The sequence below is a fragment of the Ursus arctos genome, unplaced genomic scaffold, assembly GCF_023065955.2.
Source record: "Ursus arctos isolate Adak ecotype North America unplaced genomic scaffold, UrsArc2.0 scaffold_2, whole genome shotgun sequence".
Taxonomy (NCBI): domain Eukaryota; kingdom Metazoa; phylum Chordata; class Mammalia; order Carnivora; family Ursidae; genus Ursus; species Ursus arctos.
This window is the reverse complement of record NW_026622874.1, coordinates 53,611,279-53,636,512: the sequence shown is the minus strand read 5'-3', so window position 1 is coordinate 53,636,512 and position 25,234 is coordinate 53,611,279. Positions and strand designations below refer to the sequence as shown.

The following is a 25,234-nucleotide window of genomic DNA, read 5'->3' as shown; positions in this document are numbered from 1 at the left end:
CGATTTTATGTTCGCTAGAATCTCTTTGAATTTTAGTTGTTTTTTTAAAAATATCAGAAAGGAGAATAATAATTTTCTGTTTTACCTATCACAAGGCTCAAAGAGATATTGTGCATGAAAACAACCTTATAATTTAAACACTATCTGAAAATAAAACATTATGATGCATAATAATGGCAATTTAAAAACTGTCAAGTGTAATATAAATACCAACTATTTTAGTAGTATTACTACTATATATACTTTTAAAGCACAACAGTACACATGGGAAAAATTATATACCTTTCTCCATTTTGATTTCTCACATTATACAGAAACATAACCAGAGGGAAATGAGTTTCAACACTGACATTAACAGAGAGACAGAATGCAGTACTATGGATTTGCTTACATTCTGCACAATGGACACTCCCCACATGTTAATAAAACAAGAAGACAGGATAATCTAGCATTATTAACAATTTTCTCAGGATACAAGATTTGAAGCAACAGTTTATTATAGTAACTACATTGTCAACAATCAGAAAGTGATTTAAAGTCGCTACTTTACTGCTCATGTTTCCTCTTTTATCATACTCTCTGTAGAATTACATGTGGTATAGATACATAAAATTAAATAAATGAGCTTTCTAATGCCTGATATTCTTAATGTACAGAGTGAGGGTTCACAAATATCTCCAAGAGACACAGTGGTGTTTCTTGACCATCTCCTCTGTTTCTGACCCCAGGACTAGGATAGGTAGTGAACTTTTTGTCTATTCTTCCCATCTAACCAAAGTTAATTTATTTTTTTCCATTAAGAAAAGCAATATATTTCCACTAATGACTAGAAAACTAAGAATCTGTTTTCACAGCTAACTCCTGCAGTTGACTATCATGTCCTTCAGTATAAACCTTATTCATCTTTGTGTTCCCTAAATCTGGAAAGAGTGTGTGTGTTAATCGCCATCATTCTCTTGGATCTATCTTGCCACCTTGCTATTCTGGCCTTCAGACTGGCCTGCCCTCTACCACGTTATCAGCATAAGCTTTCTGAAATGCACGTCATTCTCTGTATGTAATTTGATAATCCTTGGGGGTTGGAGTGCATGCTAAACTAGTATATCCTGAGAGATTCTGATGTGTCCTTCCTTTCTTTCATGAATGTGTTTCCCTCTTTGTCTACCAGTAGTATTTTTACTTATTCTTTAAAATTCGGTTGGAGTCCTCTCTTCTAAGAAGCAGTCCCTAACTCTCCCAAATATCTACTTGCCTTTCCTCACTGCTCACACTGTATGTACCTTATACACACTTTCATAATACACTGTATTAGAACACCTTACTTCTGTATCTCCCTCATTAGGCTGCAAAATTTTTGATAGTTTTCTTAGTACTCCAAGACTTAACATTTTTACTAACCATTTGGAGATCAAATGGGTGGTTCCATTAGGTCAATAAGACAAGCAAATAACAACCACAACAAAAACATTCCCACAGGACTAGAATGCCATTTCCTCTCTGCATTAAGAATTAACCCACGTGAAGAATCCCACACACAAAAAAGGAGGTAATAAACTAATGTTTTGTCGTAGTATAAGAGATCAAAGATCATGTGTACTTTGGGGTACATGTTTCATGCTACAGAACCGTTCCTGAAGATTTATGTTCACTGACTAGTTAAATAACTAACAATACTGGTAACAAGACCAAATTACTTTGCATCTGCACTTCTGTGGTCTCTTTCACATCTCAAACTAGGAAAGAGGCCTTCTTATAGAAGTTAATCAGCTCAACTTGCAAATTCTAAAAAAAATACCTTTTTTACTTTCCCAGCTTTTTATATTCATAAAATGTAAATGTATGTAAATATTTTAATATGGCTTTCTCATAAATTTCAAGTTTTAATCATTTTATAATGTAATCATCTAAAAGTCTTCCAAAAGTAAATTTTGGTGTTATAAATTCAATGGAGTTTTGATAAAATACTGACTATATTACCGATCACTTTATAAATAAGACTATCTTTTAATAAGGTTCTCCTGCTACTTCAGAAAATAATTAATACTTCCATAACATGGTAAAAAGAAAGCAAAGTAAGTTCCAGATGAATCAAAGAATTACACGTAAAAAAAAAAAAAAATCACATTATAGAAAACCAGCAGAAAATCTATTTGAATATTTACCCAAGTTCTAGAGACTTTCTTAAACTGAGACCTTATTTGGAAAAGAAAAATCGTAAGAGAAAAGACTAACAGACAACTAAGAAAAGCTTTCCTGTGTTAAAATACAACTAAATCAGAAGAAAATAACAAATTAAGTGCAAATTAATTACCTTATTTTTAGCCAATTTTTTTCAAGACAATTATTATTCAGTGAGGATGTAATAAGATGGACATTCTAATAGGGGTGGTAGATTAATGGGTACAATTTTTTTGTGACAGGAATTTGACGATCTGTATTAGAAGTCTTAAAATTGTCCGGTTAAATTGAATGGAACAATCATAGGCTTTGAAATGAAGTAAACCTTGATTCAAAACCCTTATTAGCTCTCTGATCTTACAGTAGTCCTCACAGTCTCTTTTCAGAGATGAATAAGAAGAAGTTGCTGAGGGATTTGGGGAATGGCAGTTACAGGTCAACGTGATAAGGTCTTCAACCCATTCGAAGATTTTCTACTTTTTTATGTGTGAAGATTTTGCAATTTTATTTGAAAGCAATTCCTTATCCTAATCTTTTCTTTTCCCACTGTCATCATATCACTTCAGAACTTCGTTACCTTACGATGATAAATTCAGTAACTGGTTTTCCTGGACCCAACTTCGCATCTCTTCACTTAACACTTCTGCCAGATTAGTTTTCCTGACACAAAGTTCTAATAAGCTGTAGGACTCAAAGACCTTCTTTGATCATCCACAGAAGAAAGGACAGAGGGAACCCAAAAAGAATTTGAGAAACCTAGAATAAGCCAAGTATTTGACCAACATCACCTCCCAGCAAAACAAATGTTGTACAGTTATTCCTACTTTCCAGGAGAGGCAGCAGAGAAGCAGTGTGGGTAACACGTGGTGGTAACAGGGCAGACGTCACATTTGAACCCATGTTTGTCACTATGCCATCGTGCTCTGGAGTCTCTTAGCCCAGCTATCAGGGTCAACAAGGCATTTTCGTCAGACAACAAGCTTTCCACTAAGGCCATCTAATGTCTACACAAAAACAAAGGCTACGTTTCCTACTTCATATCATTCTCTATGCCTAGACCTCCACACTACTATAGTTAAAATTTTCTTTAGGTGTGCATCTCAAATCTCAAATGCCACTGTATTTGATCACATGTATTTGATCTCTGCTTCGTCTGAGTCCCTGTGGTACTTAATTACTTACATCATCAATTCACTGATCAGTTTCTGCCACTCATTATAAATTTCCTAAGCATCTGCTCTGTGCCAGGTATTGTGATGCATCCTGGGAAATGGTAATACATATACACAATCATCCTCTTCACAGGGCTGTCAGTCACATGGCTTCAGGGCACCCATCACAGACTTGCTGGCATTACAGTTATCATTGTAACTACTTCACGGACTCTTCCGGGTTGTCAGCAGTTGTGACACAGACCTTTTTTTATTTATCCGTGTGTCCCTTTGAGCATTTAACATCACCTGGCACAAAACAGGAACTTAGAAAATATTTGCTACGTGATTGAATGACGGACTGCCATACATTCCCACATTTTGAATTCTATCATTTTATATTACATTTTGACAGTATATGCTACCTTAATCGTGGCAATAGTTTAAACATTTATAAAACTTAAGCTAACTAAAATAGTTTAAAAAATGAAATGAAGAATCTCTTAATTGAAAATCAAACATGGAATTCTCAAATTATGTTATTATCAGAAAGAAAATAAAGTTTCATGAGCTGTTGTTTAATACTTTTGAAACCCTCAATATGTAAACTCTATTTGAAACTATGATGAGGTCAAATGATATACAAGTATTTCTAAATAATATTCCAAGTGAAGTTCAATGTATAGAAATAGACCAAATTGAAAGAAATTTAAATTATCAACATTTAAAGGTCTTACCTACTAATATTCTATTCTTCTTGATGCCACTTTTTACCTCATCATCAATCAAATCTGTCAGCACTTGACACATTACATTGATTGATTCAAGGTGTTCTGGGCAGTCATTAGATATTTTAAATCTGTCAAACCATACATTGGAGATTCCTCCTTTCATAGGAGTATATGGCCTGTTTAAAACCAAAAAAACAAACAAACAAGAAACAAAAAAGAAAAAAATAAACAAAGGAAAAGGGAATGTTATTAAAATGGATGTTTCAATTTCTAAAACACTAGTGTTGAATAATTTCAATTTCCTCCAAGTTTTATAAGTTAGAGTTCATACTGAAATCAGCCTCGTGCACATTGTATTAACTTGCCTATACTCACACTGATCCCATTAACATTTCCTAATAACAATTCATCATCTTTCCCTATTCTCTCCATCTTTTCAGATTCATAAACTCTCCAGAGAATTCCTATGAAAAAAGGAATTATATATATATAACATAGAATTATATAATTAATATATATAGTGTACATGTGTTTATTTTTTTCTGCTCAACTTAAATGACTAATTGATTAGGTCTACCATTTTTTTTTTCAACTTCTGTTTTGATTTACTTTAGTCCCTTCCCCCCCTTTAATGTAGGAGCAATATTTTAGTATTCATAGCCAACTGAATAATGTTGCAATGTTTTGTCCCTGCAGAAAGTTTAATATCTCAAGAGTGGAAAAAAATGATTCACCAAAATGCTTTTAAAAGGTGGTTAATTTGTAGCACTTAAGTATGAAAAGAGAAGTTAATAATTTAAGAGCTTTCTTAATCACATCCAGATCATCCTTAGAATGAGGGCTCAATTTTTTTTTTTTTTAAATCAAGAGTTGAAACTTCTCTTTTTTTGGTCTTCTCAGGAACCTTGAAATGAGAATTTAGTGGGGTACAAATAATCTTTGGAAGCACTCATCAAACCGCTATTCCCTATTGTTTGCATCATTTGGTTCTCAAACTGGGTGCCTCGTTGGACTTATCTTTTATGCGATAAGATGCTCTGAAATGGGTGCTCTGTTGAACAAAACTGATCTTACAAAATGCTTTATGTTTACATATTAGGTGGGATGGTTATAGTATTAGTGAATCTTAACCCATTCATTGTATATTCCTACTCTAGAATGCTCTGTTAAACTGAGTGAGTGTGTGTATATGGCAAGGTATTCCAAATGCTCTGTTTGAATCAATTACAGCGGGGTTAAGGGTTCCTGTGTTCATTTTCTATGTTGGTAAGGGTAAATGAAGGGGAACGGAAACAATCTTAGATATTCCTGCAAGCAAACAAAGAGGTATAGCAGGATACAGAAGATAAACATGCAGAACGAAGGTTTTCCAAAGATGAGGGGTGTAGGAAGGTTCAATCAAAGAAACTGTTTTCCACAAGCAAAGTGTGCTTTCCCCTTACATGACTGAAAACAGGGTTTATGTCCTATGCAAGAAAGCCCTAGAAAACACAACCAGTGCTAAAAGTATCCATCATAATTTCAAAGAAATCTAAACCAGTGCTGACCACAGATGCAGAATTCCTTCTATATTTACTACTTTGCCCATCTCAGAGTTAGCTGTATACGCTCACCCTCCAAAGTCAGTGAAATAAAAGTATGAAATGTACAGGTGGAAGGGGAAAAAAAGAGGGCTGAAAGACACCAACTGAGACCTAACAGTGCCTCACTGTATGTTCTCTAGTGAAAAACATGTTCTCTAGGGAAAAACCAAGCAGAACCTCAGCAATCCCAAAGAGCTAGAAATATTTAATTCTTATTCTCTCATCCACTGTTACCAAAAGGACTCCACAAAACCTGCCCTTGAGTAGCATCCACTCTATGGGACCAAATGGGTGGTACTGGAGAAAGCAGAACTAATTTTTCTATATTGATCATACCACTCCAAAATAAATGGACATCCACTGGCGCCTGGAAATCAAGAGGATTATATTTGGAGTTTCTCAGAGAAACTGAAAGCAATCTGAAAACAGCAGCTCATCTACAAAGGATCTTATTTATTTACTAAAATAGAAGAATGTTATAAATATTACTTTGCAACATCTTTCTGAAATTTGAATGTATATTTTGAATATCCCTATAAGACAGGACATAAAAACCTAAATTTCCCTCTGGTTTACGAAGATACATGAAATTCTGGAAAGATGGGAAATTATATATGTGTGTGTGCTGTTTTGATGCTTTTCAGATAAATCTTATTCTGTGCACTACTCCTTCTCTCCATTGCTCCTCTCTTCTCCCACTCCCCCCACATCCTGCCCTTCATAGTAGGTAAAACATGTTTAGGATCTGGAATATATCCTTGAATGTTTTTTTTCCACATATATTAAAACATGTATTTTTATAGGATATTTTTTTAGAGCACTATTTGCTTTTCGGATGTGCATATCATGCTTTTCTCCCTTAACAGTAACGTATGGATATCCTTCCTGATACAGTTTGAACCCATCCTTTTAAATGGCTATATAATACTATATGATAAAATGTCCCACAGTTTCATTAGCCATTCCCCTACTAATGGGCATTTATTTGGTATGCAGGTTTTAGCCACTAAACAGTGCTGCATTAAACACATCTGCATACATGTTTTTTTTGTTTTTTTGTTTTTTACTGGGACTTTTACTCCTGTGGAACAGTCCAAGAAACAGGACTACTGGATTGAAAGATATTAATTTTGATCTTATTAGATGCTTCAAAGTTGCTACCATTAAGGCTATAAATTTCACTTTTGTGCAAGAAAGGAGAACATCCTTTTGTCCACAGGCCTAACAGCAATAGGTGCTAATATCCTTTAAAATATTACCATTTAAGGGTATCAACTAGTTTTAAGTCAACTTTCTTAAAGTATCATTTACATACATAAAAGTACACATTGAAGTATGTAGGTCCAAGACCTGCCAATATGATCATCTCCACGATGACACAGAACATTCCCTTTACTTCAGAAAATTCCACCCTTCCCCTTTGCCAGTAATTCTCATTCAACTGCCCCAGGCAACCATGGAGTGATTTTTATCACTATAGATTAGTGTTTCCTGCTCTAGAACTCTACATAAATGGAATTACCTATTGTATCATTTGCTATTTTTTTCTATTGTGGTTTTGATTTTTCTCCTATTAGTTTAGAAGAGCACTTGGTCTATAATTGATACTTAAATAGTTGTCATTTGCATTTCAAGTATTTTTTTATCTATTTTTACATATTGACACTATGTAGTTATGGTGTCTTTTCAAAAAAATCAGATAAAAGACATTGCATTTGATATAATCTATCCTTAAAAAAAAGCAACTAAAATTTCTAGGTCTCCTGATTTAAGAGGATCTTCCTAATCTATACATTTTTACACATGGAATTCCAAAATTTTCTTCTAAGATTTTTGTTTTCATTTTTAGATTTAAGTCTTGAAATTTCCTGGCATTTATTTCATACATGAAGTGCCATTAAGGGTTCAAGTTCATTTTCTCCCACATGGATAGTCAATTGTGTCTGTACTATTACTAACAGAAAAAAAAATCTTTCACAAAAGTGAAATTCTACCTTTGCCATATATTTAATTTTATAGTTCTGAGTTATCTAGTCTCTCTCAGCCTAGAGTCTGTGAAAGAATGAAGCCCTGATTCCTAACACATACACTATATACAATAAATGGGCTTCTCTCCAATGCATCTAGAATGGTACCTAGTTCTGTATTATCCTTGGGAAAATCAAGAAAACAGTAACTGCAATCATTTCCCGAGCTCTGTGATTCAGGTGAAGAACTCTGGTTGAGAAAAGTTCTATTTTGTTCTACTGAAGTATTTATCTATCCTTGTGTTAGGATGATACTGACCTTACTGAAGTAGCTTTAACGTGAGTTCTAAAGTTGAGTAATGTTAGTTACTCTCTCCTTACCATCATCAAAACCAGACTCTTTTTCAGACTCATCCTGCCTATTCTCAGGCATCCATTTGTTTTTATCTAAGAAATTAATCACATATTTAGTAATTTAAAAATAATTTCAAAGATTTTTCCTTAAACGTCCTTGTGGAGTTTTAACTAATATTGCATTATTGTCTGGGAATTAACATTTTATGACATAAAACTAACAGGACAGAAGATTTTTGCAGACTGAGCTCTTCCTAGGATCTGCCACATTCATATGGGGCTTCTCTTGCATTGCTCTTCAGGCTTTCAAGAGGTGCAGAAAGGATAAAATTCTGCATCAGATTTCTACTAGGACTCCACAGAACCTACTTTCTCCCTCATTCCTGCAGGCCTTCTGACCTCAGAAGCTGCTTGGCTCAAGAGAGGTAAATAAATTGGAATCAGAAGGGGAGAGAACACAGAAAGCATTCAAGCCTCCCATCTCCCAGAATCCCTTTCTCAGGATTAACTTTCTTAAAGTACTCTGGAAATGAAAGCAGGTGCTTTCCACTAGTATTAATGTCAGTGTCAGACAAAATGAAATCCCAAACTGCATTCAATTTGTCATCGAAATCACAATGTTCTGAATGAAAACTGAATATACAGCACTCACTTTAAAGCCTGAATTAGGCTGTTACTCTTTTGAATTATTTCTACATCCCTCTTCATTTTATTCTGCTATTTCTCTAAGTATTTATTTGTCTGTCTAAACACTTAAATAAGGATGATATCATAGGCTAAAATCTGAATCATTCTGGGAACTCAGCCATTAATAGAAAAAAATGACACTCACTAACTTTTTGTCTTTGACAGTGCCTTACTTAATCAGACATAGATGCTCCACGGAGGTGGACTCCCGATGTAAATTTCATGAATCTAGGAGTTTTTTGTTCTCAATTCTCTAAGAGAATTACAATTTGTTCAAAAGAGATAATTGAGAAAATTTAATGAGACAAAGAATAATTCAGAACTTTTTTAAGACAACATAATGAAGAATGTGTAATTCTCTTACTATGTTAGAATAACCTTTAAAGAAGGCATAAAAATAAGACTTTAAAAACAGCTAAACAAACTGGCACATATGTTATACTCATTTACCTTTTCCCTCAAATAAATCACTTTATTAGCTAGTATAAAACAGCTCAGACATTACCACAATAAATAAATATGCTTGGCAAAGAACATCTGTGTGGCTCCTAAGTCAATCAATCAATCAAACACACCGGTAAAATATTAAGCTGGAATAAAATATCCTAGGCTAAAACACAAAAGAGTTGACATTCAGCTTGATACTGAGTTCTGTTTTGATCTGTGTTCTCTAAAAGTCATAAAATCAAAAGGTCATTCATAACCTTTAAGATAACATCACGTGGCTCCAGTCTTCCTCTGTGTCATTTCATAGAACCTCCCCAGCAATCACCAGGTCCAGGCACATTTCCCTCTTGTTTTTCTTCAAACACGATGGCCTCATTATTGATCTAGGGGCTTGGCATCTGATATTCTCTCTACTTGGAAGGCTCTGTGCCACACTTCTGCATGGTGGGCTTCCACGGATCATTTAGGTCTCAGCTCAAATGTCCCCTCCTTAGGGAAGTCTTCTTTGACCCTACAATTTAAAGTGTATCTCCCCTCTACCCTAAAACACACACACACACACTCTCTCTCTCTCTATTTCACTATTTATCAGAATTTATCACTATTTGAAATGAATATATTTCGTTACTCTTATATTTTCCATTTATCTTTTCCACAGCAATACCCTCAGTGCCAAGAACAAGTATTTGTTGAATGATGAATGTCAATAATCATTTGTGTCAATAGAAATAATTTGGGTCAGCTGGAAATAAGAGAACATCTAATATTGGTCTATTTTGCTTTGAATATCTTTTGACTTTAATTTGTGTAAAATCCATATCGTGATTTCTAGGAAAAGGTCAAATTTTTCCTTTGTTGCTTTAAAAAAACAAACATGTTTCTAAAAAAAGTCTTTACATACTAATAGGTATTTAAGTGTGCTATTTAAAATAATTACCAAAGAAGTAAAACTATTTCTTCAGAATAGCTGTTTTTAGTAGGTTCCTTACCAGTGAAGTATACTTGAAGTACATTTCTATTGGTATCAGGAGAGTGATCTTCCAATATTGTGCTTCAACTAGGAATCGAATTTCAAGTGACAGAGTAAAAACGAATCCACTATTATCTATACCTAAATCAAAAGTACCTAACCCTGTTCTGAAATACATTTAATAAAAAATAAACAAACACTTTACTGGAAAAATAGAAATCAAAAAGTAGAGGCACTATGCAAATCTTATTACTGTTAGAATTTTTCAAAACACCAAGAGCAATTTATATCATAAGTTATTAATTGGCTTGTTAAAAAATTGCTATTATTTTTAAAATGGAAATTCTAACAGTAAGCCCAAACCAAGAAAACCTCTAATTACAAATACAACTAAAGTATGCTTTAGAAAAAAAATCTTTATTGAGCACTTCAATTAAATAGAGTCCAAATTAATAATGAAAAAAATGAAGCAATATTTTCCATTTAAATCAACACAGCAAGTTAATTGCTGACTTTTACTTAATATGCCCCAACTTAGCTGATTAAAAACATCTATTAAATAGGGTTGAGGAAAAGGAATACCTTATAGTCAAAATGGCAATTTACAATTTAATCAAAACATACTGAATGCTGTAATACCACAACTTGGTAAATATAATAGACTATTGTCCTCCTCTTAAGCTCTTTAAAATATGTATGACTATTGAAAACAAAAACTATAACTGTGTTTTGATAGAGTTTTCAATGTATGTAAATGAAATACATACGGCAAGCATAAGAGAGCAGGGGGAGATATAGGAAACTATATGGTTGCATGCTTCCTACATTTCTTTTTTTTTTTTTTTTAAGATTTTATTTATTGATTGAACAGAGAGACACAGTGAGAGAGGGAACACCAGCAGGGGGAGTGGGAGAGGGAGAAGCAGGCTTCCTGCTGAGCAGGGAGGCCGATGCGGGGCTCGATCCCAGGACCCTGGGATCAAGACCCAAGCCGAAGGCAAATGCGTAACAACTGAGCCACCCAGGCGCCCCTGCTTCCTACATTTCATGTCAAGTAAAAATCTAACTAGGTAAAAGGTTCGCTATGTATCTTGTAATCCCTAGAACAATTGAGGAAAAATAAAAATAGGTCAAACGGAATACAACAAAATTCAAATTATCCACAAAGATGGCAAAGGGACAAAGAGAAACAAAGAGCTGTAGACTTAAAGGCAAACATTACCACTAATTACATTAAATGTAAATGGTCTAAACAAATCTCTTAAAAGAAACTACCACTTTAGTTAAAGAGAAAAAACAAAGCTCAAATACATGATGTCTGTAAGAAACCCACTTTAAATATAATGATATAGATTGGCTAAAAGTAAAAAGATGAAAAAAAGACATACTATATTATTATTTGTTGTGAGTACATAAAAATGCATTTAGTTTTAGTATCTTGTTCTCACATCCGGCTGTCTTCCTAAATTCACTTATTTCTAGTAGTTATTTAGTAGATTCCTTATGATCTTTGTGTAAACAGTCATCTCACCTGCGAATAAAGGCACTGTTACTTTCTCCTCTTCAACCTTTATTCTTTTTATTCATCATCTTGCCTTATTGCTTATTATGCTTGTTTGAACTTCCATACATTGTTGAACAGAATCAAGGACCTCCTTCTGGCCCAGCATTGGGGCTCTCTGCTCAGCAGGGAGTCTGCTTCTGCCTCTGTCCCTCACCCCACTGGCACTTTCTCTCTCTCAAATAAATTTTAAAAATCTTTAAAAAAAAGAAAAGGACCTCCTTCTGTGTAATCTTTAAGGGGAAGCATTCAGTATTTCACCATTAAATATGATGTTAGTTACAAGTTTTTATCTATGCACCTTTTATTATGTTGAGGAAATTTCATTCTTTATCTAATTAGCTGAGAGTTTTCTTTATGAACTGGTTAAATGCTTTTTCCATATCCTTTGAAATAAACATGTTTCTTAACCTTTCATTTTGTTAACACAGTGATTACACTGATGGATTTTCAAATGTTAAGCTAAGTTTTCATTCCTGGGGTAAACCCCATCTGGTCATAATGTATTATCCATTTTACATGTAGCTAAATTTGATTTGAATTTAAAATTCAGGAATTTTACATGTGTTCATGAAGGTACCGATTTGTAGTTTTCTTGAATGTCTTTGTAAAGTTTTGTTATCGGTTATACCGGTCTCTTAATAACGTGTTAGGAAATGCTCCTGTTTCCTGAGTTTGTGTTATTTCTTACTTCAGTGTTTAATAAAATTTACTAGTGGAATTATCTGGACCTGAAGGTTTCTTGTGTAAAGGTTCTGATAAAGAATTCAATTTCTTTCATAATAGTGAGGGTATCCTGATTTTTGTTCTATTTTTATGTCAGTTTTGGTCATTTGTGTTTCTCATGGAATTTGTATCTTTTCCCTAATTGTTCAACTTTATTAGCATAAAGTTGTTCATGATAGTTCCCTTTATTGCCTTTAGGATTTGTGTTGATATCCTTTATTTAATTTCATATTTAGAAAAATGTTGTTAATTTCCAAATATTTGGGAGTATTCTAGGTATCTTATTGCTATTGATTTCTAATTTCATTCCATTCTTGTCACAGAAAATATTCTGTACAATCTCAGTCTTTTGATACTCATTGGTACTTATAGCATGGTCTTCCTTCTATATAATCTCTTGGTGACTATCCTACAAACTTTTTTTTTGTATAGAGTTCTATAAATGTCAATGTTCAAGGTAGTTTTAGTACTAATACTAATCAAATTTTATATCTGGTTAGCCATTCTTTTTCTAAATTGTTCTATTAGATCCTGAAGAATGAGTATTAAAATCTTCAACTATTGATTGTAGATTACTCTACTTCTCCCTTTAGTTCTGTCAGTTTTCTCAGCATGTACTAATAAGCAATATTATTAAGTACATGCCCATAAAGGATTATTGTCTTCCTCTTTAATATCTACTTTTAGCTTATAAATGTTCATTTTTATTTCTGGTAATACTTTGAAGTATACTTTACTCAATAATAATATAGTATGTCAGCTTTCCTATGTTTTTTTTTTTAAATGATTTTTTATTATATTTTGTTAGTCACCATACAGTACATCCCCGGTTTCCGATGTAAAGTTCGATGATTCATTAGTTGCATATAACACCCAGTGCACCATGCAATATGTGCCCTCCTCACTACCCATCACCGGTCTATCCCATTCCCCCACCCCCCTCCCCTCTGAGGCTCTCAGTTTGTTTCTCATAGTCCATAGTCTCTCATGTTTCATTCCCCCTTCTGATTAACCCCCCCTTTCTTTATCCCTTTCTTCCCCTACTGATCATCCTAGTTCTTATGTTCCATAGATGAGAGAAATCATAATTGTCTTTCTCTGCTTGACTTATTTCACTTAGCATTATCTCCTCCAGTGTCGTCCATGTTGCAGCAAATGTTGAGAATTCCTTCTTTCTGATTCAGCTTTCCTATGTTTACTGCTTATACAGCATATCTTTCCCCCTCTTCTCCTTTGTTTTGATTAGTGTCTTTTTACAAACTTACAAATAATATCTCAAACAATCTCAAGGATGTAAGTAATAAAGACATTTAAAAATTTGTCTCCAATAATACATTATGTTAACTGAATTTAAATAAAAATAAATTAAAAAATAAAAAGTTATCTCCTGCAAAAATGTTTTTAAAACTCCATTTCAAATTAACTTTTATTTTCCAAAGTAAGGCTCTCAGATTTTTATGCAGAAAAACTACACAGGAAGTCAGATAACACCCAAAAATCTGCTTCCATTTTTAGAGGTGGGAAGGAAGATTCTGTAATTTTTTTAAATATAAATATGCTGGTATACTTGAGTACAGATGGCTGGTAGACACTTTAATCTACCTAATTCAGAAGTGGTGCTCCTTAAATCGCAAATTATGAGCTCTATCTCCTACCTACTCAATCAGAATCTAAGACATTGTAACCTAAAAATCCACATTTTAATGATATCCCAGATGATTCTCATTGGGAACAGTACATTTTAAAAACAATTACCTTCCAATTTAAAATTCCAATTTTCCAATTAACTGTAAAGCTAAAAAAAAAAAAAAATCCTTCCAATTGGGTGCTGACTCATGAACACTGGGCCAGTATGCTAAATTTAAAATGCCCCCCCAAAAACACATTGCATGTTCAATCACTACATGTACAATATTCTCATAGATTCCCTACCTTAGCCTCACCACCTTCTCCTTTCCTCCAATTTTCAATTTTTCCCAGTCTCTGCTGTATGAATCTCTCTTGAATTGAATGCTTGTATTACATTTCCACCACAGTGACCTAGTTCAGACTTTTATGATTGCTAGACCAGTGGATCTCACCTCTGGCTGCATACAAGAATCAGAAATGAAGCTTTTAAAAATCTTTCTGCTTTGGCCACATCCCAAGCCAATTAAATCAGACTCTCTGGGGATAACAACCAGATGGAGTTGCAGATAAAATACAGGACACCAGTTAAATTTTAAATTCAGATAAACAATAAATACTTTTTTAAGTATAAGTATGTCCCAGATATGTTTTTTTATTTGCTAAATAAAGCCGGCAACACTATACTCTAGTATCTGTAATACTTTAATCACTGAAATGTATGTATAGGATCAGCAAGTAAAATATACAGCCCATTGTGAGTTGGAGTTTAAAAATTCTGAAAGCTACTTACTGCATTAGACCAGGGGTCAGCAAACTTTTTCTGTAAAAGCCATAGAGTAAATATTTTAGGCTCTGTGGACCAGACAGTCTCTTTAGCAACTACTGAACTTCATTTTGTAGCACAAAAGCAACCAAAGATAATATGTAAATGAGAGAGTGTGGCTGTATTCCAATAAAACTTTATTTGTACGAATAGGTGGTTCGCCATATTTAACCCATGGGCTGTAGTTTGCTGACCCTACTCTAGACTATCAGATCATTTCAGATTTCCATTTTGTAATTCAATATATTATTTTTCTTAATATATTTTTCTATTTTTCTCATCATCTGGAAATTTGAACAGTGTGAAAATAAAACTCGTATATATGAAAATAAAACTGCTAACCCAAATATTACTTGAAAATACAATCCACACACAAAGGTCTCGAAACTTTCTTCAAGGATTATCAGCAATTAATTCTTTGGATAATATTTCTACATCCTGCCCACAAGGATATCATAGATTACTATTAATAACTAACATTTATTCAAGGCTTATTTTATGTCAGACATCATGCTGAGAAATTTACATATATATTCAATAACATCATATATTCTCACGACAACTCTTTGAGGTAGGTACAATTATTACTTCCATTTTGCACTTCAGGAAATTGGGACAACATCAGAGAGGTGAAATACCTTGCTCAAGATCTTAGAGCATTTAAGTAGAGAAATCTAGATTTAAACCCAGGCTTGCCTAATCCAAAGATTATATTCTTAACCACTGTACCATAATAATTCTTCAATAGTGTACTGAACAATATTATATCTTGGGTATTTCCCTGACCTATTGGTCTAACACTGTGGCAAAAAAGAGGAGTATTACATTAGTGGTTCTTACTTCGCTGCATAAAATCTGAAGGGAGTTAAAATTCAAAAAGTTAATCCAATCTGTTCCTTTGAGACATTTGAAAATTAAGACCCAGAACTGATAAATTCTTCATTAACGGCCTTCACAATTTTACTTTAAATAAGAATTAGATGACATATTTCTAAAAGTCTTCACTTTTCCTCCTTAACTGAAGCACTGGTTTTTCAAAGATTCCACACTGTATAGCACATATCAGATTGCTGATTCAAAGTAATCAGAAGGAATAACAAGTGACTTTATTGCTTATATATTACTATATTTGTCACTCTGGATATGTATCATATAACTTCTACTTTTATTAATATATAATACACTTAAATATAAATGGCATGAAAATGAATAAAACATAAATGTAACTATACATATTTCCAAAGCTTATATCCATAACTAAGCTTAGAAATAGCCAACAAATTAGTACTCTGTTTCTGTTTTGATACTTCTATGTATTTTTCTTCTCAGTCTGTTATCTTTTAGAGGCTGTTAAATTATAAAGTAGATATCATTGTAACAGCAACAATGCTGTGACCAAGAAAAAAATATTTAAAGAATTTTGAGTGTATAAGGAAAAAAAATCATCTATCTATCTATCTATCTTTTTATCTAAACATGTTAGATTAGTAAACTGCTAAGCTGAATTAGTGATATTGAAAGCATTGTTTATCTGATAACTGATAACCCTTAGGGAGCCTTAGTAATAAAATTAGAAACCGTTTTTAAAATAAATTAATGTTAGTAAGTATTTAGTGAAATGGGTATCCTGATACACTGCTGGTAATAATGCAAACTGTCCATTCTTTAGAAAAGTTAATCCCCTAAACAAAAAGCTGAATGTAAGGCCTCTGAGTACTTCCTAGGAATTTTTCCTAAGGGAAAATCAGAAATAGGATAAATAGATATACATAGTGATAAACTGAGGATAAGAACTAAAATAGTCTACAACAGAATAAATTTTTAAGAATATTCTACGCTATTAAAACAGTTTTCTATATTTCAATGAGAAATCGTTACAGGAAGAAACGAACAAATACAGTATTAAGTGAAAAAAGGCATAATTTATAATTGTATGTTTAGAATGAACTCACATTTACAAAACTAAATAAATAAGACATTAAAGATATTAAAGATAGGATGATAGTCTTAACAGTGGCCGTCTACTTTTTACGATACTTGTGGTTTACTCGAGTTTTTACTTTTAGTTAGGAAAATGCAAAAGGTTTCCAAGATGCTGTTCCTCTAGGACAAATTTTTATTAACTATATTTATATAAAATCACCACTAATAGTTCTAAAATCTGAGGGCATTAGGGCTGGACTGATTGAATAGTCTGGAAAAGGCATACGGAAAAGCGGCCAGATTGTGAACAGGAGTCATAATACATAACTACCAAACAAAATTTAATCGGAAAAAACTAAAAAACGGTAATTTGTGGGACAGAAAATTAGGTCTAAAAATATGAAAACCCTTAAAATGTATTATATTTAATTCACCATGAAACTAAGGAACCATCATCACTAATTTCAACAGGACAAGAGAATAAAAATATTATTGAATCGTAAACACTATCTAGTGTCTTAACTACTTCAATTCAATGCCTTTAATGCCCATGTACTTAAGTAAAAATAATCTGGAAAGAAATTAAAACAGAAAGGAAATAGCATATACCAAAACTACAATGAGATGTAAGATGAACTAAGATTGAAAAATCCTCAAGTCAATAGAGATGTGGTTCATAGAAAATGAAAATAGTTCAGATCTTGTAATTTTAAATTACATATTAAATACACTTTCTAATTGCTCTGAGAGTCTGAGACATCTGGGAGTAAGACTTGCTGATTTCTGCACTAGTCATAGAACAAAAGAAAAATGATTTCACAGTAATGTTGAAATAGATTTTCTAATATAATAAAACACTGAACCAGTTCTTGCTTGTTATACTTGCCTGTTATAAGATCCCTTCTGACATTTAGAAGATCATAAAATCAAAAAGTCTGGACCATTGGTAATCCTTGATCAGTAACATTTGATTTCCAATGTGCAAAAGGACCAATGAAATACAGCAGAGCTACAGAATGTACAACTTGCTGAATATCTCACACAAAATAAGTTTGCTAGTCAGTTGAGGGGTCTGGTATTTACGTTTGAGAGCAATAAACATTTTACAAACTTAGTTGATTTGTATATCGATAGCAAATTAACTGGCATTAGTATCCTTAATCACATGTGTTTCATTTCACTCTTATTTGATGCCTCTAATCAAGGATAGAGGTCTGAGATGTAATATCCCACGATGTAGATCTTACTTATAGTAAAAACATATCTTATACATTTCTTTCTGAAAATTTTTGAAAGGCTCCCGAGTTCCTGAATGGGAAACTGCAAAGTTTACTCAATTGTGAGGTTTTTATTTCTTCATCTTAGGAATCTTAGAACCAGTGAGGACAGGGAAGCAACGCTTCACAATCCCATGCTCTCAAGAGTAAATTCTGAAGGAAAGTGGAATTTTGTATTTAAGGCTTCTGACCTAGAGTAATTAAATCTAAAAATAAAGAAAGCCTAGTACATAAAGACCTGTTCTTAGGTGCAATCTCAACTTCTTTTCATATTGATTCAAAGACAATGATGCCATTCACACTTTAATTACCTCAGATATTTGTTTTTCTAAAATATAAACAGCTGACCACACTGCAACATTTTTTCCCCTAATGGAGAACCAAGATACTAACCATTTAGTACGTGAGGGACAGAGGTGTAATTTCAAGCGGTGTGTCTCAGCCTAGGCACCACCGCGATTTGGGGCTGGATAACGGTCTGCCGTGGGGGCTGTCCCGTGCAGCGCAGGATGGTCAGCAGCCTCCCAGGCTTCTACCCGGTAGATGCTTGAGCCTCTTACGCTGCCTGTCCTGCCCGTTGTGACAACCAAAAACGTCTCCCAACATTGTAAATGTTCTCTGAGGGAGAATCATCCTTGCTTGAGAACTAACAATTTAAATCATCTCATCATTTCAAAACAAACAAACAAACAAACAAAAAACCGTACCAGTTCAAGCACTAGAACCCATGAGAAATTTAAGTAAAAATGATGGTTTGATCTAGGATAGTCACCCCTAACATACTATAAACGTATGGGACCTCCTTTTAAATGTCTAAAATTACACAGCCCAAAATGGTAACTCCAAGCCACACAGAGCTATAGAGCATTTAAAAATGTACCTAGTTTAACCAGCTACTGAACTTTTACTTTAATGTGATTTTTTTTTACTGAAATAAAAGTAACATACAGTGTTATATTAGATTCAGGTATATAACATGCTTCAACAACTCAGTGCTCACCACGATAAATGTAGTCACCCTCTGTCAAATGTTATTACATTATTGACTCTATTCCCTATGCTGTGTTCTTCATCTCTGTGACCTATTTGACAACCGGAAATTTGTACCTCTTAATCCCATTTATCTGCTTCACCTATTCCCCACCCAACTCCCCTCTGGCAACCCAAAACTTTGTTCTCTGTATTTAAGAATCTGTTTTTTCGTTTGTTTCTATGTTCGTTGGTTTTTCATATTCCACATATAAGTGAGATCATGTGGTATTTGTCTTTCTTTGACTTATTTCACTTAGCATAATACCTCTAGGTCCATCCATCTTGTTGCAAATGGCAAGATCTCATTCTTTTTTATGGCTGAGTAATATTCCAGTGTGTGTGGGTGTGCACACATACACGCGCCACATCTTTATCTGCTCATTTACTGATGGCACTTGGGCTGCTTCCACATCTTGGCTATTGTAAATAATCCTGCAATAATAAACACAGGAGCCCATCCATCTTTTCAAATTAATGTTTTAGTTTTCTTTGAGTAAATAATTATTTATTTAATATAAATTTAATTGATCGATCAGCATCCAAATGGAGATGTGCTGCACATGTAAAATATATACCAGATTTCAAAGATTTAGAATGAATAAAAGAATGTAAATTATCACTTTAATAATTTTATATTGATTACATGTTGAAATGATAATATTTTAGATATAAGGGGTTAAATAAAATATGTTATTAAAAATAATTTACTTGTTTATTTTTCCTCTTTTTAATGTAGTGCCAGAACACTTAACTTTACATACATAGCTCATATTACATTTCATTGGTAAGCATGGTCTAAAATGTTTGATGGTCTATTCAAATAAGTATTGACTATGAAAATATATAATACCAAAAAGTTACCATGAATTCAGTGAAATATTTCGGTGATTTTATATTTTACTTACACATAACAGCACCCACAAACAATACTGAGTGCACATGGAGATTTTTAGATTCTCAGAAATATTTTGGGCCTAAAGTTTGAGGTCCACTGTTCTGGAACACATATCAAAATTGGTGATGATATAAAATTCGTAAGTTGAAAGCATTAACTCTAGAATCTGTTTCCAATGATCTTCCGTTCAATTTAGTCAGACAATTACATGTATATTTAGGCTGAAATGAACTTATCTTTCCCATCTCCATACGAATACCACTGTCTTTTCTCCTTCCAAACTTCACTTACCCTAAAAACCAATAGCAAATGACAAGCTCTTTCGACATTTCAAAGACATTCAACTTACAACACAAAAATAACCCCTAGGTCAGTAGGTCTTTTATTTGCACTATCGAGCTATTAACTCCTTTAAAATTATATTAAAATAACTTTTTTGAATCTTAAATTTTACAACAAAACTATCATTTTATTGTTCTACCTCTTTCAATTCTATCAACTGAGATAGGTAAATTCTTAATTGCACATAAAAAGGTCCTTGAAGTTCTGGTTCTGATTCTCCTTAACATTAAGTTAATAGAAAAATAAAAAGAAAATGCCTTTGCATAAGCACACAGTATAATTAATAAGAATAAATCAAGAACAGATAGTAGGAAATCAGAGTAGGATGCACAGCTCAGCACATAATTTTGGTTACCCAAAAAAGTATTTGCAAACCCCAGCTTAAAGCATGTGCTCAGGATAAAAGCCTATGCAGATGCTAACTTAATAATTATGAGAAGCGCTATGACTTCAAAACTATACCAATTTCATGACTGTGTATTTTGTTAAACAAAGTTTATTAAGTAGTCAATTCCATATTCCTATTATGGTTTACTGATTCAAAAAGCTTAACATTGTTTTAAAATCTTTTTAAGTCTAGAAAGAATGCCACAAACCCCTTTCCCAGAGATTATGAACTCTGGCATAACTAAATTATTAGAAAGCTTATACGTGTTGGGAGCTATTAGTTCTTTTTGGGGTAAATGAAGGGAAAAAGAGAATCTGAAAGATGAGTCATCTGCATGGCCAGAGGAAGCCGAGTTCTGTAGGCTGTGCTTAGGACAAAGTTTAAGAGCCTCAGGGAACGCTTTACAAAGAGGGAAGAAATTACTCTCCTCGCAAAACTTGGCCCAAACGTGGAACTGGGGGGGGGGGGGGGAGAAGTTCTAGAACAAAAGGTACCCCAATTCAAAATATTTTAAATACAGAATTTAAAGAACATTTAGCTGGTACATCTATTTATATACATTTTATGCCACAGTTATACTGAGCAGTGAGATAAATTACTACATACCTGGGAGGAGCTGTTGGATAAATAATTTTTATGTGTTGGAATGTTAACTCTTGATTTAAAACCTGCTTGATCCATGTTCTCAATCCTTGTCCAGAATCACCTGATGGATCACAAAATGTAGTTTAAGATAAAACATTCTGACAACACAGTGTATTTAAAAGCAGTCTATAACTTTCCTATCACACAGGGGCTGGAATAAGGAATACAAAAAAAAAATCTCCATATACAAAAATAACTGCACAGAAACCAATTTATCAACATGAATTAACTGATCAGGCATCAATAACTAAAAATAATTTACATAGTTTTATTCCTAACTTCACCACTGACCACTTTAAAGACCTCGTTTAAGTTTCCTTGTTTGTTTAAAGGGTATAACAGGCACAAATACATGAAGTAAATTATCTTTTCTAAAAAGAATTCTTTCTGTATCTGATTTTAAACAGTCATTTCTTATCTTACTCTTAAAAATAGTAAATTTCTGAAGCGAATATAAACTTTTGTAGCTGGAACAGTCTAAAACAATTTTCGTGGTTAAAATAACAAGATCTTTCGGGGCGCGTGGGTGGCACAGCGGTTGAGCGTCTGCCTTCGGCTCAGGGCGTGATCCCAGCGTTATGGGATCGAGCCCCACATCAGGCTCCTCTGCTATGAGCCTGCTTCTTCCTCTCCCACTCCCCCTGCCTGTGTTCCCTCTCTCGCTGGCTGTCTCTATCTCTGTCGAATAAATAAATAAAATCTTTAAAAAAAAAAAAAAAAACAAGACCTTTCAAAAGGGGTATTTAGCATACTTTATTTTTAACTTGAAGAAATCTTAATTTAATTTTAATAACAGGTTTACATGATGATTACAGATCCCAAGGCTGAAAAATAACCAAAATCCATGCAAGAATTAATGTATGGATATTTTCATTGAAAAATGGAAGGAAATATAGGTCCATGTTATGTAGTCCTGAAGAGTTAACTTTAAAGGTAACAACTCTTAATTTTTAAAATCAGCTCATTAAGACATCAACTCAAAATATATCTACTGAATACCTATTACCGTGTCAGCCACTGTGCTCACTGCTAGAGAGACAGTGATGGCAAGATGAAGAGAGTCCCCTCTCTCGCTGAGGATACAGTTTATTGTGAGAAACAGACCTGCATCAAACAATCATACATAAACATGAAAGACAAATGTAACCACTGCAAAGACACTTGGTGCTACCAGGGCTTATTATATTCAAAACTGACCCAGCAAAGGAGTTCGGGGTAACATTACTAGAATATAAGCTCTGCAAAGCAAAGTTCATTTTGTATTTTATCTGCTGAGTTACTTGTTCATTTAATACCTAGATCACAAATGACACAAACTGACACAGTTTTCAGATCTACAGGACGGTGAAAAGTGAAGTGCACGAGGAAAGAGCATCTCGGACAGAATACGTCAAACGCTAAGATCCTTTACAGGAAGGAGGAGGAGGACATCTAAGAATGAGGGAAAAAGCAGTGAGCACAAGATGAGCCTAGAGAAACTGTGGGGATGTGAAAAATCCTAAGAGCATGGAGCTACTTTTTGGCAGAAAGGTGGCCATCTTCTAAGAGTCACTCTGGCAGCTGTGTGAAGACAGAAAGGAGGGACAAAAAGTAGGTGTGGGGAGATCAACCTGGACAGTAGACAGATGCTTAAATTAGGGGTCTAGCAACAGAATGCACAGCAATAGGTACAAGGATACTTAGGAGATAAAATAAATAGGGACTGGTAATAGATTAGTCATGAGGGGTCAATGGTGGAGGCTTTCAAGGATGACGGTGAGGTTTCTGGCCAGGATAACTGAGTGAACTACATGCTAAGACAGGAAACCAATGAATCAGCAGGTCTATACTCCCTATACTGCCTACAAGGTCCTCTACTGGGGTTGAGCAAACTATAGCCAAGTGGAAGACAAAAGCCGTAAGCTATGAATGGTTTTTACATTTTTAAAGAGTTGCTAAAAACATAAAGAAAAGGGAGAAAAGGGAAGGGAGGTAGAAAAGAAAAATGTCAAAGAAACCATATCTGTCTCATAAAACCTGAAATGGTTGCTATCTGACCCTTTACAGAAAGTTTGCTGACCCCTGTCTCACACCACCTGCGCCAGTATCCTTTGGATATCTTGGCCTACTCCTCTCCCTCCGGGCACACATGGACTGCTCTTCCATGAATGTCAGGGAACCTACCTCAGGGCCTCTGTCCTGGTTTCTTCCTTGCCCGCAACAGTCTACCCCAACATCCACATGATTCACTCACTCAAGTCTAGCTGCTGAAGTGCCACCTTCATAGTGAGGCCTACTCTGACCACCTCATCTAAAACTATCACCCCGACACCTCCTATCCTCCTTGTCTTGCTTTCTTTTTTCCATAGAACTTATTACTATTCACTATATAATATTTCCTCCACTGGAATGTAAGTTCCACAAGAGCAGGGATTTTTGTTTGTTTTGTTCATTAATATATGCCTGGAGCCTAGGACAGTGCCTTGCACAGTGGCCATATAATAAATATTTCTTGAATGAATGGATTAATAAATGAATGATTATTAGGCAGTTGTATAAACATATCCAGAACTCAAAGGAAAAATAAAATAGAGACACAAATTTATGTCACCATATAGAGTAAAAGAGTCTTGGCATTATGCCCATTAGCCTGGAGAGAAAAATGCAAAATGAAAAAAGGTCAGAGGACCAAATTCTGAGGAGCTACAACATTACTGGACAGATAGAACAGGATGAGTTTGCAAAATCAATTAAAAGCAGTAAACAGGCAGAAGCAAGAAACTGTTTTGAGAACACTGAATGTTGGTAACAGTTCAAATAAGATAATGACTGAAAAATGTTCCCCACATTTAGCAACAGAGGTTAGTAGTAACTGCAGTAAGAACCAATTCCGTTTGCTGAGACTTACTCCATAAGGAGAAAGCAAGATATGCATGATTTGGGTCTATGTGAACCTTACAGCGTGGTGTGGAATACAGACATTAGATCTGGTAATTACAAATATGAATACCATTAAAAGAAGAACCATAGTGTTCTAAAGGAGCAACAACAGAGTGAATTAATCTAAGCTGGGAAGCTGAACAAAGCTAATTAAACTATTATTTGTTTTTATCATCCTGAAAGAAGGTACTTCTAGCAGTAGGAAAGGCTCAAATTAAGTTGGCTATAAATTACATTTCTGTATGTTCTTCTATGGCTGCCATATCCTAGAAGAGAACTTCAGCCTTTTAAGATTTAAAAAAAAAAAAAAAAAAATCTGCTTGTAAATACACATTTTCAACCTTGAAAAGCAAAACCTAATGCTACAAAGTAACATCCATTCATCCATTCACAAGGCCCACTTTTTAAAAAGCCAGTACTTTATTCTAAGAGCATGGTAAAACTGTTAAAATTGGTTTGCCTGTATTTGGATTAACCAGAACCCAAACATCTATAACATAACCACATATAGGAAAGTCTAATGTAAAATCATACTTCCAGTGACGGTTTTAATTTACTACAATGGAGCTCTAACTATATGGGAACTGCATTTCATTTGCATAATTAGCAGCATTCTTTGGATAAATTCTTTGTTCCAAAGTACGAAGGGAAAAAAACATATTGTTATATTGTATAAGTCTGGGTTTACAACTTAGAAAAATGTCAATAATTTGAAATTGAAACGAGTAAGGATGGTACTTTAAGCAAAGTGACCTGTGGAAAAAAGAAAGGTCTTTTTCCTAAAGGAGTATTTCCTAAAGATATTACGAAATAATTAACTTATTTATTACAAAGACTACAATACTGGGAAATTTCTGGATGCTTACAAATGAACACCCTTGGAACTCCAAATAGTACAGAACAGTCTCTTAATTGTAAAGCACAGGTGTCCCCTTAGACACCTCACTTCACCTTCTAAAATATATTTCATCATCCAAGTCTTTCCCTTTAAACATCTTTGGCCCGT

The 25,234-nt window shown here is 34.0% G+C and overlaps 1 protein-coding gene across 4 annotated transcripts in view; it reads right to left on the bottom strand.

Annotated features, from left to right (window-relative positions):
• The window catches only part of LYPLAL1 (lysophospholipase like 1), a 104,311-nt gene that overhangs the window by 77,604 nt on the left and 1,473 nt on the right, over positions 1–25,234 (bottom strand). For all 4 annotated transcript variants that reach the window (XR_007191298.2, XM_048224869.2, XM_026517314.4 and 1 more), the window contains exons 2-3: positions 21,271–21,370; positions 4,067–4,236 (exon numbers count right to left, since the gene is read on the bottom strand). Coding sequence is in view for 3 of the 4 variants with exons in the window: in XM_048224869.2 (XP_048080826.1) it covers positions 4,067–4,236; positions 21,271–21,370 (270 nt within the window). In the remaining variant the exon portion in view is untranslated. The remainder of the gene's footprint in view (positions 1–4,066; positions 4,237–21,270; positions 21,371–25,234) is intronic.